General features: G+C 42.9%; 1 protein-coding gene and 3 pseudogenes across 45 annotated transcripts in view; all 4 read right to left on the bottom strand.

The window, feature by feature from the left end:
• The window catches only part of LOC146677678 (protocadherin gamma-C5-like), a 285,476-nt gene that overhangs the window by 25,681 nt on the left and 245,580 nt on the right, over positions 1 to 14,215 (bottom strand). The window contains exon 1 of one of the 45 annotated variants that reach the window (XM_085424799.1): positions 695 to 3,301. The exons of 43 other annotated variants lie outside the window; for them this stretch is intronic. In XM_085424799.1, the coding sequence (XP_085280925.1) occupies positions 695 to 3,205 (2,511 nt within the window). In that variant the 5' untranslated portion in view covers positions 3,206 to 3,301. Of the gene's footprint in view, positions 1 to 694; positions 3,302 to 14,215 lie in introns of those variants that run through there. One more of the 45 variants, XM_085424807.1, reaches the window with a different exon arrangement.
• On the bottom strand, positions 4,038 to 6,843 carry LOC146677712 (protocadherin gamma-C5 pseudogene; annotated as a pseudogene).
• LOC146677711 (protocadherin gamma-C5 pseudogene) lies at positions 7,455 to 10,182 on the bottom strand (annotated as a pseudogene).
• LOC146677710 (protocadherin gamma-C5 pseudogene) lies at positions 10,345 to 13,582 on the bottom strand (annotated as a pseudogene).

Here is a 14,215-nt window from a genome sequence, read left to right as displayed (position 1 = left end):
AGAGCTAAGCCTATTCATGAAACCAGTACACACTGCCAGAAGCGAAGCTGTACAAATGAAGGTTCAAGTCCGGTCTGTGTGATAATTTTCTCTCGAAAATTAAATATAAATAAAAAATAAATATAAATAAGAATATTAATTTAAAAGGGCAAAAGGTTTTCTAGTGATTACTGCAATGAATTAAGACCACATAAAAGATGCATTGTCTGTTCAGCTTAATATCAGCTCACAAATTGTACATCTCTGGTGTTATAGAAAAAACAACAACAATAAAATATGTTGTCGGTAGGCTTAAAAAAGATACATTTTGAATACGAAAAAATCACTTCGAGCTCATGCTTTGGTAAAAAAAAGAAGTTCATAAGATTTTTAGATGCAATTCCGACAATCTTATTCTGAACAATATTTTAAATAGCTTATTTTAAGCCACAAAAAAGATTTGTTTTCAAAGTTGCACTTCGGTGTCATTTAAAATATATCAGGCGCAGGCAAAACAGTTCAATAGTATCAATTTATTCTCCCCTAATCATACTAGAGTCAAAACACACGAAGAATAAATTACTGCTGTCACTTGAAACCAATTTGATGTTAAATTTTCATTTAAAATGATGTATTTTTTAAAAGATTATTTTGGAAATGTATGACAGCAATAATGAAAAGTGTATGCAGGTTATTTCTTCAATTTTCGCCTCACCTGCTGGCTCTCAAAGGTCCAGGTGCTGTCGGGCAAAGAAGCATCCAGGACACTAATCACCTCCTTAAAGTCTGTGGTGCTGCTGGGTTTAATCAGAGTAAAATCGCTGTACTCTGACATTGGAGACATACAGGACCTGAAGGACTGACTCTGAGACAGCATGTCTCCTCCCAGGACCTCCACGTATTTTATAGGTCCATCAGTGTTGAGCTGAATTTGCAGGTTTCTGTTGGGGTTCTTGTAATCATCAGAGTCGGTCCGTCTCATGCAGCACGTGCTGCTGCTCCTGCTGTTCCTGATGCATTTAACCGCTAAGATGAGGAAAGTGACCAGAGACAGCACGGACACCGAGGCCAGAGAGAGAATCAAATAAAGGGTGATTCTCCCAGTTTTCTTGCTGGGCTCGGCCGCTTTATGTCGGAGGTCTGAGATGGGCTCATGTAGGCTGTCCTCCAGTATGATGGACACCGTGACTGTGGAGGACTGGATCGGTTCCCCGTCGTCCTTGATCTCTATAAGCAGCCTCTGAGAGGAGTCGTCCTGCTCGGACACAGCGCGTTTAGTCCTCACCTCCCCTGTGTACAGATTGACGGTGAAGAGAGAGGCGTCTGTGGCCTCCGCCAGTCTGTAGGAGATCCAGGCGTTATGGCCCGAGTCAGCGTCCACGGCCGTCACCTTGGTAACCAGGTGACCCGCTTTCGCGGAGCGAGGCATCCTCTGATGAGAGAGGGAGCCCATGGCAGCGGAGGAGGGGTAAATAACAGCGGGGGCATTGTCGTTCTGGTCCAGGATAAAAACATGGACAGTGGCGTTGCTGCTGAGAGACGGAGAGCCCTGATCCTTTGCCTGGACCTGAATCTGAAACACCTTCAGTTTCTCATAGTCAAACGAGTGCATGCTGTAGATGCTGCCGTTATCTGAGTTAATGTAAACATACGATGAGACAGAAACGTCCTGCACTTTAGAGTCCAGTATAGAGTAAGAGACCTTTGCGTTTTCACCGAAATCCAGGTCAGATGCTGATACTGAGTACAGGATAGAGCCTGGTACTCCATTCTCTTTTAAATACACATTATAGGTTTTCTGAGTGAATACAGGAGCATTGTCATTAACGTCAGTGATAGTGACATTAATAGTCTTTTTTGTCGACAGAGGAGGGGACCCTAAATCAGTAGCTGTTATTTCTATATTACACTCTGAGGAACTCTCTCGGTCTAAAGGACCGCTAGTAACCAGTGCATAATTATTAGAAAAAGAGGGTTTCAGTTTAAAAAGAGAGCCCTTAAGGAGCTGCAGTGTCACTTTACCATTGTCACCGGAATCCATGTCTCTTGCACTGATTAACGCTACTACAGTCCCACTTGGTGCATCCTCAGGCACAGGGTTAGGTTGGGAGGTCAGAAATATATTTGGAGCATTATCGTTAACATCTAATACTTCAATATGGAGAGAGCAATGCCCCTCCATTCTCGGAGTCCCTTTGTCTCTAGCGGAAACATCTATTTCATAATTAGCATTTGATTCGAAATCTAAACTCTCTGTCAGACTAATTTCCCCGGTTAATAAATCAATATCAAACAAAGAGAAGATACTGTCTGGTGTGTGCCCCCCAAATGAATACTCAATTTCTCCATTGAGACCCTCATCAATATCCTTTGCTATCAGTTTAATAATGGGTGTACCCTGCACACTATTTTCGCTTACAGAGACTTTGTAAACATTTTTCTCAAAAACAGGGAAATTGTCATTATTGTCCAATACATTTATTGTTATCTGAGATATCCCAGATTTCACCGGGTTTCCTCCGTCTATAGCTGTTAGTTGGAGGTGATGTGTAGGCTTTTTTTCTCTGTCGAGGGATTTAGAGAGGACTAACTCTGGCACCTTCCTTCCACCGGAGACATCTTTAAGCTTTAAAGTAAAATAATCGTCTTTATTTAAACTATACGATCTCACTGAATTCACTCCGACATCAAGATCTTGCGCAGTTTCCAAAGGAAAACGTGCCCCTGCCGCTGTCGACTCTGCTATCTGCAATGTTGTTTCTGGAGATGGGAATGTAGGGCAATTATCATTGATATCTTGTATTTCCACCTCCACTCGGTACAACTGTAAAGGTTTATCAATGACCACTTGCAACGTCAACACACAGATGGCGCTTTGTCCGCATAAAGCCTCTCTGTCTATTCTGTCATTCACCACCAGCTCGCCCTTCTCCGCATCCACGCTGAAATACTGCTCACCAGCCTCAGAAGCAACGCGCAGCTTACGGTCAAAAATCTCAGACAGTCCCAAACCCAGATCTTTGGCAAGATTTCCTACCACAGATCCCCGTTTTAGCTCCTCTGGGATGTTGTAACGAGTTTGTCCGTCTATTGTACTCCACAAAAGAAAGAAAAGATGCCACCAAAGCACCTGCCATCTCCAGTCTCGGTATCCTATTGTCTTTGTCATCCCGGATCCGATATAATTATTTCCCAGAGAAGTAAACAAAAAACCGAAATTTAACATCCATGGCTATAACATTTTAATCCAAGGTAAATATCCGAAATCTCCTCACAGAAGAACAAAATTGATTTAAATCTGTTAAGAGCATCGCTTCTCCTCACCCAGCTCATTGCAATATAACTGTTTCGGGTGCTGTGTGTGCATGGGGGAGGGACTAGATCCCTTTGTATGTTTGCACGATTCATTGGTGCACACAATTCATCTATGCTACCCAGTAAGAAGGGAGGTGAGGAGTGCTTTTAAAGACACAGCCACATTTGGGGAAAAATTCTATATAAATAAGTAACAGTTTGTGAAAGGAATAACGGGATGGTAGAATATCCATGTTATCATTAATCTTCATGCGAGTAAATAAGCTTTGACAACTACAATATTAAAGTTGTCTTCTTATTAAAACTCTTTGTGTTTTATGATTTGGGTGAAAATGCTTGCAGTAAATGAAAGACGTTTGGCTCCTTTGTAAAAAAATTTAAAGCGTCGCTGTCCGCTTCTGTGGTCCTGAAATGTCATTCCAACAACTGTAGGAAGAGCAATATACAAACGCAGTCTAATCCCAGTAAATGGTTTGTTTACAAACACTCAGTCTCAAACGCTTTCTGTTTTTTATTTAAACTTGACATCACAAACAAATATTAGGCAGGAATAAGATCTGAATTCGCTGGCTTAAAGTATTTAAGCAGAGCAAGTGATGATGATGGTGTGTTGCTTAAGGAAATTTGAAAAACAAAACAAAGAAAAACAAACAAACATATTTGCACTATTTAATAATGAAATTAAATTTTTTTGGTATACCAGTATAAATATGTTGCCAAAAAGCCAAACTATAGGTACTGATACACATAAAAACATTAAACAAACCGACGGATAACTTGTGCGTAAAATTAAACTAGCCAGTAAAGCACAAAACGGGTAAAAAGAACGATTGCTTTCTTCTCACCTGCTGGCTCTCAAAGGTCCAGGTGCTGTCGGGTAAAGACGCATCCAGGACACTAATCACCTCCTTAAAGTCTGTGGTGCTGCTGGGTTTAATCAGAGTGAAATCGCTGTACTCTGACATTGGAGACATACAGGACCTGAAGGACTGACTCTGAGACAGCATGTCTCCTCCCAGGACCTCCACGTACTTTATAGGTCCATCAGTGTTGAGCTGAATTTGCAGGTTTCTGTTTGGATTCTTGTAATTATCAGAGTCAGTCCGTCTCATGCAGCACGTGCTGCTGCTCCTGCTGTTCCTGATGCATTTAACCGCTAAGATGAGGAAAGTGACCAGAGACAGCACGGACACCGAGGCCAGAGAGAGAATCAAATAAAGGGTGATTCTCCCAGTTTTCTTGCTGGGCTCGGCCGCTTTATGTCGGAGGTCTGAGATGGGCTCATGGAGGCCGTCCTCCAGTATGATGGACACCGTGACTGTGGAGGACTGGATCGGTTCCCCGTCGTCCTTGATCTCTATAAGCAGCCTCTGAGAGGAGTCGTCCTGCTCGGACACAGCGCGTTTAGTCCTCACCTCCCCTGTGTACAGATTGACGGTGAAGAGAGAGGCGTCTGTGGCCTCCGCCAGTCTGTAGGAGATCCAGGCGTTATGGCCCGAGTCAGCGTCCACGGCTGTCACCTTGGTAACCAGGTGACCCGCTTTCGCGGAGCGAGGCATCCTCTGATGAGAGAGGGAGCCCATGGCAGCGGAGGAGGGGTAAATAACAGCGGGGGCATTGTCGTTCTGGTCCAGGATAAAAACATGGACAGTGGTGTTGCTGCTGAGAGACGGAGAGCCCTGATCCTTTGCCTGGACCTGAATCTGAAACACCTTCAGTTTCTCATAGTCGAACGAGTGCATGCTGTAGATGCTGCCGTTATCTGAGTTAATGTAAACATACGATGAGACAGAAACGTCCTGCACTTTAGAGTCCAGTATAGAGTAAGAGACCTTTGCGTTTTCACCAAAATCCAGGTCAGATGCTGATACTGAGAACAGGATAGAGCCTGGCACTCCATTCTCTTTTAAATACACATTATAATTTCGTTGAGTGAATACAGGAGGGTTATCATTAACATCAGTGATAATAACAGGTATAATATTTTTACTGGTCAAGGGAGGAGAGCCTGAATCAGTGGCTGTGATTTCTACATTATACTCTGGGAAACTCTCTCGGTCTAAAGGACCGCTTGTAACCAGCGCGTAATTATTAGAAAATGATGGTTTCAGAGTGAAAGGAGAGCCTTTAGGTACTCTCAGTGTTACTTTACTATTATTACCGGAGTCAGCATCACGTGCATTGAGCAAAGCCACAACTGTCCCACTAGCTGCATCTTCGCGAACTGGCTGCGGTTCAGAGGTGAGAACAATTTCTGGAGTGTTGTCATTTACATCCACAATATCTATCTGTAGACGACAGTGACTTTCCATTTCAGGAACACCCTTATCTCTTGCCGTAATTTCAATTTTATAGGACGATGCTTTTTCATAATCTAGGTCTCCTTTCAAATGTATTTCTCCAGTTAGTGGGTTGATTTCAAATACCGACAACACGGAATCTGGAGTCCGCGAACCAAAAGAGAATTCAACTTCTCCGTTTGGCCCCTCGTCAGCATCCGTCGCCGCAATTTTAACTACAAATGTATTTTGTGCAGTATTTTCCTGTAAAGAAACTTTATACGTGTTTTTTTCAAACATTGGAAAATTGTCATTGACGTCTAGCACTGTGATTGTTATTTGTGAGGTACCAGACAATACTGGGTTACCCCCATCTAATGCAGTCAGCAGTAGCTGATGAATGGCCTTCTTCTCTCGATCAAGAGGTTTCTCTAATACTAACTCGGGCACTGCTTTGCCATCTTCAACTTCCTTCATTTTCAATGTAAAACACTCGTTTTTAGTCAACGTGTAGGATTTTACTGAATTACTCCCAACGTCTGCATCCTCTGCGCTTTCCAAAACAAATCGAGTTCCCACTGCTGCCGACTCCGCAATTTTCAAAGACAGCTCCTTTGTCTGGAAGCTTGGAGAATTATCATTCATATCTTTTATTTCGACCTCAATTCGATGTAAATTTAAAGGCTTTTCAAGAACTATCTGTAAAGGTAACACACAGCTGGCGCTTTGTCCACATAAAGCCTCTCTGTCTATTCTGTCATTCACCACAAGCTCGCCCTTCCCCGCATCCACACTGAAATACTGCTCTCCAGCCTGAGAGGCGACACGCAGCCTGCGGTCAAAAATGTCAGATAACGCCAAACCCAGATCTTTGGCAAGATTTCCTACCACAGAGCCCTGTTTTAGTTCTTCGGGGATACTGTAACGAGTCTGTCCGTCTATTATACTCCACAAGAGAAAGAAATGATGCCACCAAAGAGCCAGCCATCTCCAGTCTCGGTATCTCATTCTCTTTGTCATCCCCGATCCGTTACAACATGTTATTTCCCATCAAGTAAAGCAAAGTGAATATCCAGTTCCAGTGAGTGTTAGTTATATCCGTAAAAATATAACACCCAATGTTTTTCATGTCTGACGCTTAATTTTCTGTTTTTTCTCAACATTCGAAATACGAGCGCATCACACCGTCCTCCAGCTCGTTGCATTGTTAACGTTTACGATGCTGAGGCTGTAGGGGGAGGAGGTAGATCTCTTTGTACAGTTCTGTATACTATTGGAGCAGAGCGTCTCACAGTAACATCCAATAGGAAGACAGCTGAGCAGTGCCGTTAAAGACACAGCAACAACACTGAGATTAAATCCGTACACCAATATGCACTGCTGGTCGTGTGACCTGTTAATCCAACGTCATCTCTCTGGATTTAAAATTGATTTTGAGGCTCATTATGTTATTTATATTTTCACAGAATTCTTCCATCCATTCATTTAAAGAAAACGGACATTTACAGAGAACAATTTCCAACAAAGAAATAAAACAAAGCGAAATTAATCTGCCCATTCTCTACATACAAAGCATGCAGGTGAGATGTGTAAAGCACACGAACACAAGCATGCCACTTAGAGCTTTTATACCACGAAACGATGAGTATTAAATAAAAATAAAACATCACAGTATGTTATGTTAACTGTGTGTCTCAGAATAAACGATTGTGGGTCATCGTTTTGACTCGTGTTGAAATAAAATCATAGATGTAAAGCTACTACTATTACTATTAATACTCCTACTAATAATATAAATAATAACAACAGCTTATCGCAATATTGTCCTGCAACAAGTCGATAAATATAGTTCACAATTTAAATTATATATTCAACAGTGACCTAACACATTTCACTGAATATCTGCTGTTTTCTGCTCACCTGCTGGCTCTCAAAGGTCCAGGTGCTGTCAGGTAAAGAAGCATCCAGAACACTGATCACCTCCTTAAAGTCTGTGGTGCTGCTGGGTTTAATCAGAGTAAAATCGCTGTACTCTGACATCGGAGACATACAGGACCTGAAGGACTGACTCTGAGACAGCATGTCTCCTCCCAGGACCTCCACGTATTTTATAGGTCCATCAGTGTTGAGCTGAATCTGCAGGTTTCTGTTGGGGTTCTTGTAATCATCAGAGTCGGTCCGTCTCATGCAGCACGTACTGCTGCTCCTGCTGTTCCTGATGCATTTAACCGCTAAGATGAGGAAAGTGACCAGAGACAGCACGGACACCGAGGCCAGAGAGAGAATCAAATAAAGGGTGATTCTCCCAGTTTTCTTGCTGGGCTCGGCCGCTTTATGTCGGAGATCTGAGATGGGCTCATGTAGGCCGTCCTCCAGTATGATAGAAACCGTGACTGTGGAGGACTGGATCGGTTCCCCGTCGTCCTTGATCTCTATAAGCAACCTCTGAGAGGAGTCGTCCTGCTCGGACACAGCGCGTTTAGTCCTCACCTCCCCTGTGTACAGATTGACAGTGAAGAGAGAGGCGTCTGTGGCCTCCGCCAGTCTGTAGGAGATCCAGGCGTTATGGCCCGAGTCAGCGTCCACGGCTGTCACCTTGGTAACCAGGTGACCCGCTTTCGCGGAGCGAGGCATCCTCTGATGAGAGAGGGAGCCCATGGCAGCGGAGGAGGGGTAAATAACAGCGGGGGCATTGTCGTTCTGGTCCAGGATAAAAACATGGACAGTGGCGTTGCTGCTGAGAGACGGAGAGCCCTGATCCTTTGCCTGGACCTGAATCTGAAACACCTTCAGTTTCTCATAGTCAAACGAGTGCATGCTGTAGATGCTGCCGTTATCTGAGTTAATGTAAACATACGATGAGACAGAAACGTCCTGCACTTTAGAGTCCAGTATAGAGTAAGAGACCTTTGCGTTTTCACCAAAATCAAGGTCAGATGCTGATACTGAGTACAGGATAGAGCCTGGTACTCCATTCTCTTTTAAATACACATTATAGGTCTTCTGAGTGAATACAGGAGCATTGTCATTAACATCAGTGATAGTGACCGGTATGATTTTCTTACTGGACAGAGGGGGAGAGCCTGAATCAGTGGCTTTGATTTCTATATCATACTCTGAGGATCTCTCTCGGTCTAAAGAACCGCTTGTAATCAATTCATAATTATTAGAAAACGAAGGTTTCAGAGCGAACGGGGAACTTTTGGAAAGATGTAAGGTCACTTTGCCATTTTCACCGGAGTCCAGGTCTCTTGCACTGATCAGTGCCACGACTGTGCCACTCCGTGCGTCCTCGGGTACAGGACTAGGACCCGAAGTTAGCACAATCTCCGGAGCGTTATCGTTTATATCCTCTATGTCCAGCTGCACACGACTGTGACCCTCCATTTCGGGAACCCCTCTGTCTTTAGCAGTTATATCAATAAGGTAATATTTATTACTTTCATAATCTAATGGGCCCTTTAATATAATTTCTCCTGTTTCCACATTGATTGCAAATGTTGATAACACCGAGTCAGGAGTGCGGGACCCGAAAGAATATCTAACTTCACCATTAAGCCCATCGTCGGCGTCTGTTGCTGTAAGTTTAACTAGAAACGTCCCGGTGGTGATATTCTCCTTTAGAACAACCTTGTACTCGTTTTCACTAAACACTGGAAAGTTATCATTATTATCAAGTACAGTAATTGTGATTTTACATGTTCCCGATGTGACTGGGGTTCCTCCATCTAAAGCTGTCAACAGCAGCTGATGGAAAGCATTTTTCTCGCGGTCTAAGGGTTTCTCTAACACTAATTCTGGGACAGCTTTACCACTCTTTGTGTCCTTGAATTTCAATGAAAAATGATCGTTTTTGCTTAAAGTATACGTTTTCAAAGAATTGCTCCCAACATCGGGGTCCTCTGCATTTTCTAAAGGAAAACGTCTGCCGGGACCAACTGACTCTGGTATTTTAAGATTAATTTCTTGGGTAAGAAAACTAGGAGCATTGTCATTTATGTCTCTTATTTCCACCTCAATTCGATGAGACTGTAAAGGATTTTCAACAACTACTTGCAGAGGTAACACACAGCTGGCGCTTTGTCCACACAAAGCCTCTCTGTCTATTCTGTCATTCACCACCAGCTCGCCCTTCCCCGCATCCATGCTGAAATACTGCTTACCGGCATCGGAGGCAACACGCAGTTTACGGTCAAAAATTTCAGATAATCCCAAGCCCAAATCTTTGGCAAGATTTCCTACCACAGAGCCCTGTTTTAGTTCTTCTGGAATGCTGTAACGAGTTTGTCCGTCTATTGTACTCCACAAGAGAAAGAAATGATGCCACCAAAGCACCAGCCATCTCCAGTCTCGACATCCCTTTCTCTTTGTCATCCTTGGTCCGTTATAAAAGATTAATTCCAATTGACATAATGCACTGAAAAATTCTGAAATCCATCATCGCAGGTATGATTCCCATAGAACCATTCCCACATATTATTGAGGACACATATAAAACCGTAACATTATAAAATATGAGCGCATTGCTCCTTCGGTCCTCTGCCCCTCTTCATTGTAAGTGTTCGAGTACCGAGGATGAATGGGGGCAGGGACTAGATTGCTTTGTACAGTTCTGAATCCTATTGGTGCGCATCAGCCATCTCTGCCATCCAATAAGAAGGAAACCAATCGACATTCTTAAAGGCACAGCATCTATTTTCTCTCTCCGGATTCACTTTGATCACAGGCAGTAATCACGAATTACTGGACTTCACGCAATGCAAAGCATATTATCCCACTAACTAATAAATCACTTAATATACTAAATATTTTTTATTTCGCTATTCCATTATTAATTAATCCAGTCAACGAAATTTAGTGGAAGATGTGTAAATAATGGGCATCCCATTTAACTGCATGTCTGCATGTGCCACGTGTAAAATGTATGTGTTTCAAACAGAGCATGCATTCCAATAAGCGTCGCTGTCCACCTTCGCGGTGCTGAACAATTTGGAAGAGCCTTTGTGCACTGTAGAGGGTTTACTGAAAGACTTTAATCTAATCACGAATATTAGATGGAAATAAAACCCAGTGTGTCATTTAAATATGCAAACCTTAAAATAAATTGTTGTCTGCCCGCATGCGGCTTTATTATCTATATTCTGCTCAAAAGAACTCAAAGCCAACATCTAATGTTGCCAGTAGACTGAAAAAAAAATCACCGTTGGTTTTCTACACTACTTAGTACAGTCTATAAGTTTACAAGAAGCTATTTACTCATTCAAAACTTGTAAGTAAAACATGACTCTTTTTTTTTTTAATTCTGCTGCGGCACAATCAGTGATCTTTCAAATTTTTACTTATCACTTCTTTTAGTATTCTATGCTCACCTGCTGGCTCTCAAAGGTCCAGGTGCTGTCGGGCAAAGAAGCATCCAGAACACTGATCACCTCCTTAAAGTCTGTGGTGCTGCTGGGTTTAATCAGAGTAAAATCGCTGTACTCTGACATCGGAGACATACAGGACCTGAAGGACTGACTCTGAGACAGCATGTCTCCTCCCAGGACCTCCACGTATTTTATAGGTCCATCAGTGTTGAGCTGAATTTGCAGGTTTCTGTTGGGGTTCTTGTAATCATCAGAGTCAGTCCGTCTCATGCAGCACGTACTGCTGCTCCTGCTGTTCCTGATGCATTTAACCGCTAAGATGAGGAAAGTGACCAGAGACAGCACGGACACCGAGGCCAGAGAGAGAATCAAATAAAGGGTGATTCTCCCAGTTTTCTTGCTGGGCTCGGCCGCTTTATGTCGGAGGTCTGAGATGGGCTCATGGAGGCCGTCCTCCAGTATGATGGACACCGTGACTGTGGAGGACTGGATCGGTTCCCCGTCGTCCTTGATCTCTATAAGCAGCCTCTGAGAGGAGTCGTCCTGCTCGGACACAGCGCGTTTAGTCCTCACCTCCCCTGTGTACAGATTGACAGTGAAGAGAGAGGCGTCTGTGGCCTCCGCCAGTCTGTAGGAGATCCAGGCGTTATGGCCCGAGTCAGCGTCCACGGCCGTCACCTTGGTAACCAGGTGACCCGCTTTCGCGGAGCGAGGCATCCTCTGATGAGAGAGGGAGCCCATGGCAGCGGAGGAGGGGTAAATAACAGCGGGGGCATTGTCGTTCTGGTCCAGGATAAAAACATGGACAGTGGCGTTGCTGCTGAGAGATGGAGAGCCCTGATCCTTTGCCTGGACCTGAATCTGAAACACCTTCAGTTTCTCATAGTCAAACGAGTGCATGCTGTAGATGCTGCCGTTATCTGAGTTAATGTAAACATACGATGAGACAGAAACGTCCTGCACTTTAGAGTCCAGTATAGAGTAAGAGACCTTTGCGTTTTCACCGAAATCCATGTCAGATGCTGATACTGAGTACAGGATAGAGCCTGGTACTCCATTCTCTTTTAAATACACATTATAGGTTTTCTGAGTGAATACAGGAGCATTGTCATTAACGTCAGTGATAGTGACAGGTATGATTTTCTTACTGGACAGAGGAGGAGAGCCTGAATCAGTGGCTTTGATTTCTATATTATACTCTGAACATCTCTCTCGGTCTAAAGGACCGTTGGTAACCAGTGCGTAATTATTAGAAAACGAAGGTTTCAGAGTGAATGGAGACGTTTTGGGAAGTTGTAACGTGACTTTGCCATTATCACCGGAATCGAGGTCACGAACGCTGAGCAAAGCCACCACAGTGCCGCTGCGAGAGTCTTCGGGCACAGAAGTTGATTTTGAAGTGAGTACAATTTCTGGTGCGTTATCATTTACGTCTAATACATCCACCTGGACAGTACAGCGACCCTCCATTTTAGGGAAGCCTTTATCTGTTGCACTAATATCTATACGATATGATGTCTGAGTTTCGTGGTCTAATTGCTGTTTAAGATATATATCCCCGCTTACAGCATCAATATAAAACAACGAGACCACTGATGGCGGTGTGTGTACACCAAGCGAGTACTCAATGTCTCCATTCGGACCCTCATCTATGTCTGTTGCTTTTGTTGTAATAACAAAAGAACCATTTGCAATGTTTTCTTCAACAGCGATTTTATAAAAACTGTTTTCGAATAATGGCACATTGTCATTGAAGTCAAGCACAGTTATAATTATTTTGGAAGTTCCGGTCTTGACAGGATTACCTCCGTCTATGGCAGTAAGAAATAAATTGTGAGTGGATTTTTTCTCGCGATCTAAAGAGTTATTCAATACTAATTCGGGTATTTTCCCTCCATTTTCAATTTCTTTAACTTTTAGACTGAAGCACTCATCTTTACTTAGTGTGTATGTTTTTAATCCATTGCTCCCTACGTCGGGATCCACTGCCATCTCTAAGGGAAAACGAACACCTACAGCTGTGGATTCGGCTATTTCAATTATGTGATCACTTTTGAGAAAACTAGGGGCATTGTCATTTACGTCTCTAATTTCCACTTCGATCCGGTGTAACTGTAGCGGATTTTCTATAACAACCTGCAGAGGTAACACACAGCTGGCGCTTTGTCCACACAATGCCTCTCTGTCTATTCTGTCATTCACTAAAAGCTCACCCTTCCCCGCATCCACGCTGAAATACTGCTCACCAGCCTCAGAGGCGACACGTAGATTACGGTTAAAAATATCTGACAGTCCTAAACCCAAATCTTTAGCAAGATTTCCAACCAAGGAGCCTCTTTCCAGCTCTTCTGGGATACTGTAGCGAGTCTGTCCGTTTACTGTACTCCACAAGAGAAAGAACACATAATGCCACCAAAGCGCCAGCCATCTCCAGTCTCTGTATCCCATTCTCTTTGTCATCCTCGATCCGCTAGAATTCAGCGTTATTCCCCATGGAAACATCATTTAGAAAAAAAACAGACTGGTGAGAAATCCATAAACGAGGCACTCGTGGAACGCGAAATAAATAGTCGTTCATACATCATGAGAAGTGTAATAATGGTATATTATTTAATCCCAGTGTTTAAACGCATCCTTTTCTCATCCCGCGCTAGAAGCACTGGCTATAGTGAGCAGGATGGATGGGGGAGGGAGTAGATCTCTTTGTACAGCCTCCCATGCTATTGGCTCACAACACTGACCCCGCATCCAATACGAAAGGGAAAGACATATTATAGACCCAGCACAAAGACTATAACACAGAACACACACACGGGTGCTCACAGATGAAAAATTCAACAATACTGAACAGTTAACTCAAAAATACGCACCTTTCTTCTTATTTTAACGCGTTCTTACAATAATTAATCTTATTTAATTTATATTGCAGTTTCTACAATAACATTAACTTTAAATTGGCAAGTTGTTTAAAAATTAAACCTAAGAAATAACATTAAATATAATATTCACTACAGTAAAATGTTAGATTAAATTGAAACATGTACCACTGCTGTATTCTGAAAACAAACGTACATCTTTTTGCACTGTTTGTGAAGCTGTTCAATTGCTTGTCACTGTCCTATATCGAACATCCAAACAGTCAAATCGCGCTGAGTATTCAACAACTCTAATACTGAAATATGTCAAATATCCTATGAGGATTAAAAGTTATTAGCAGTTCGCATGGTTTCGATATGTGCATAATACTCAGACAGCTCTGTCTAAAGAATGTGCTTG

Source organism: Rhamphochromis longiceps, linkage group LG2 (genome assembly GCF_057381845.1).
Source record: "Rhamphochromis longiceps isolate RC_006_pf linkage group LG2, R_longiceps_female_GT1.1, whole genome shotgun sequence".
In the NCBI taxonomy this organism is placed as follows: domain Eukaryota; kingdom Metazoa; phylum Chordata; class Actinopteri; order Cichliformes; family Cichlidae; genus Rhamphochromis; species Rhamphochromis longiceps.
Note: the sequence above shows the minus strand (reverse complement) of the source record. Positions and strands in the feature narration are given on the sequence as shown.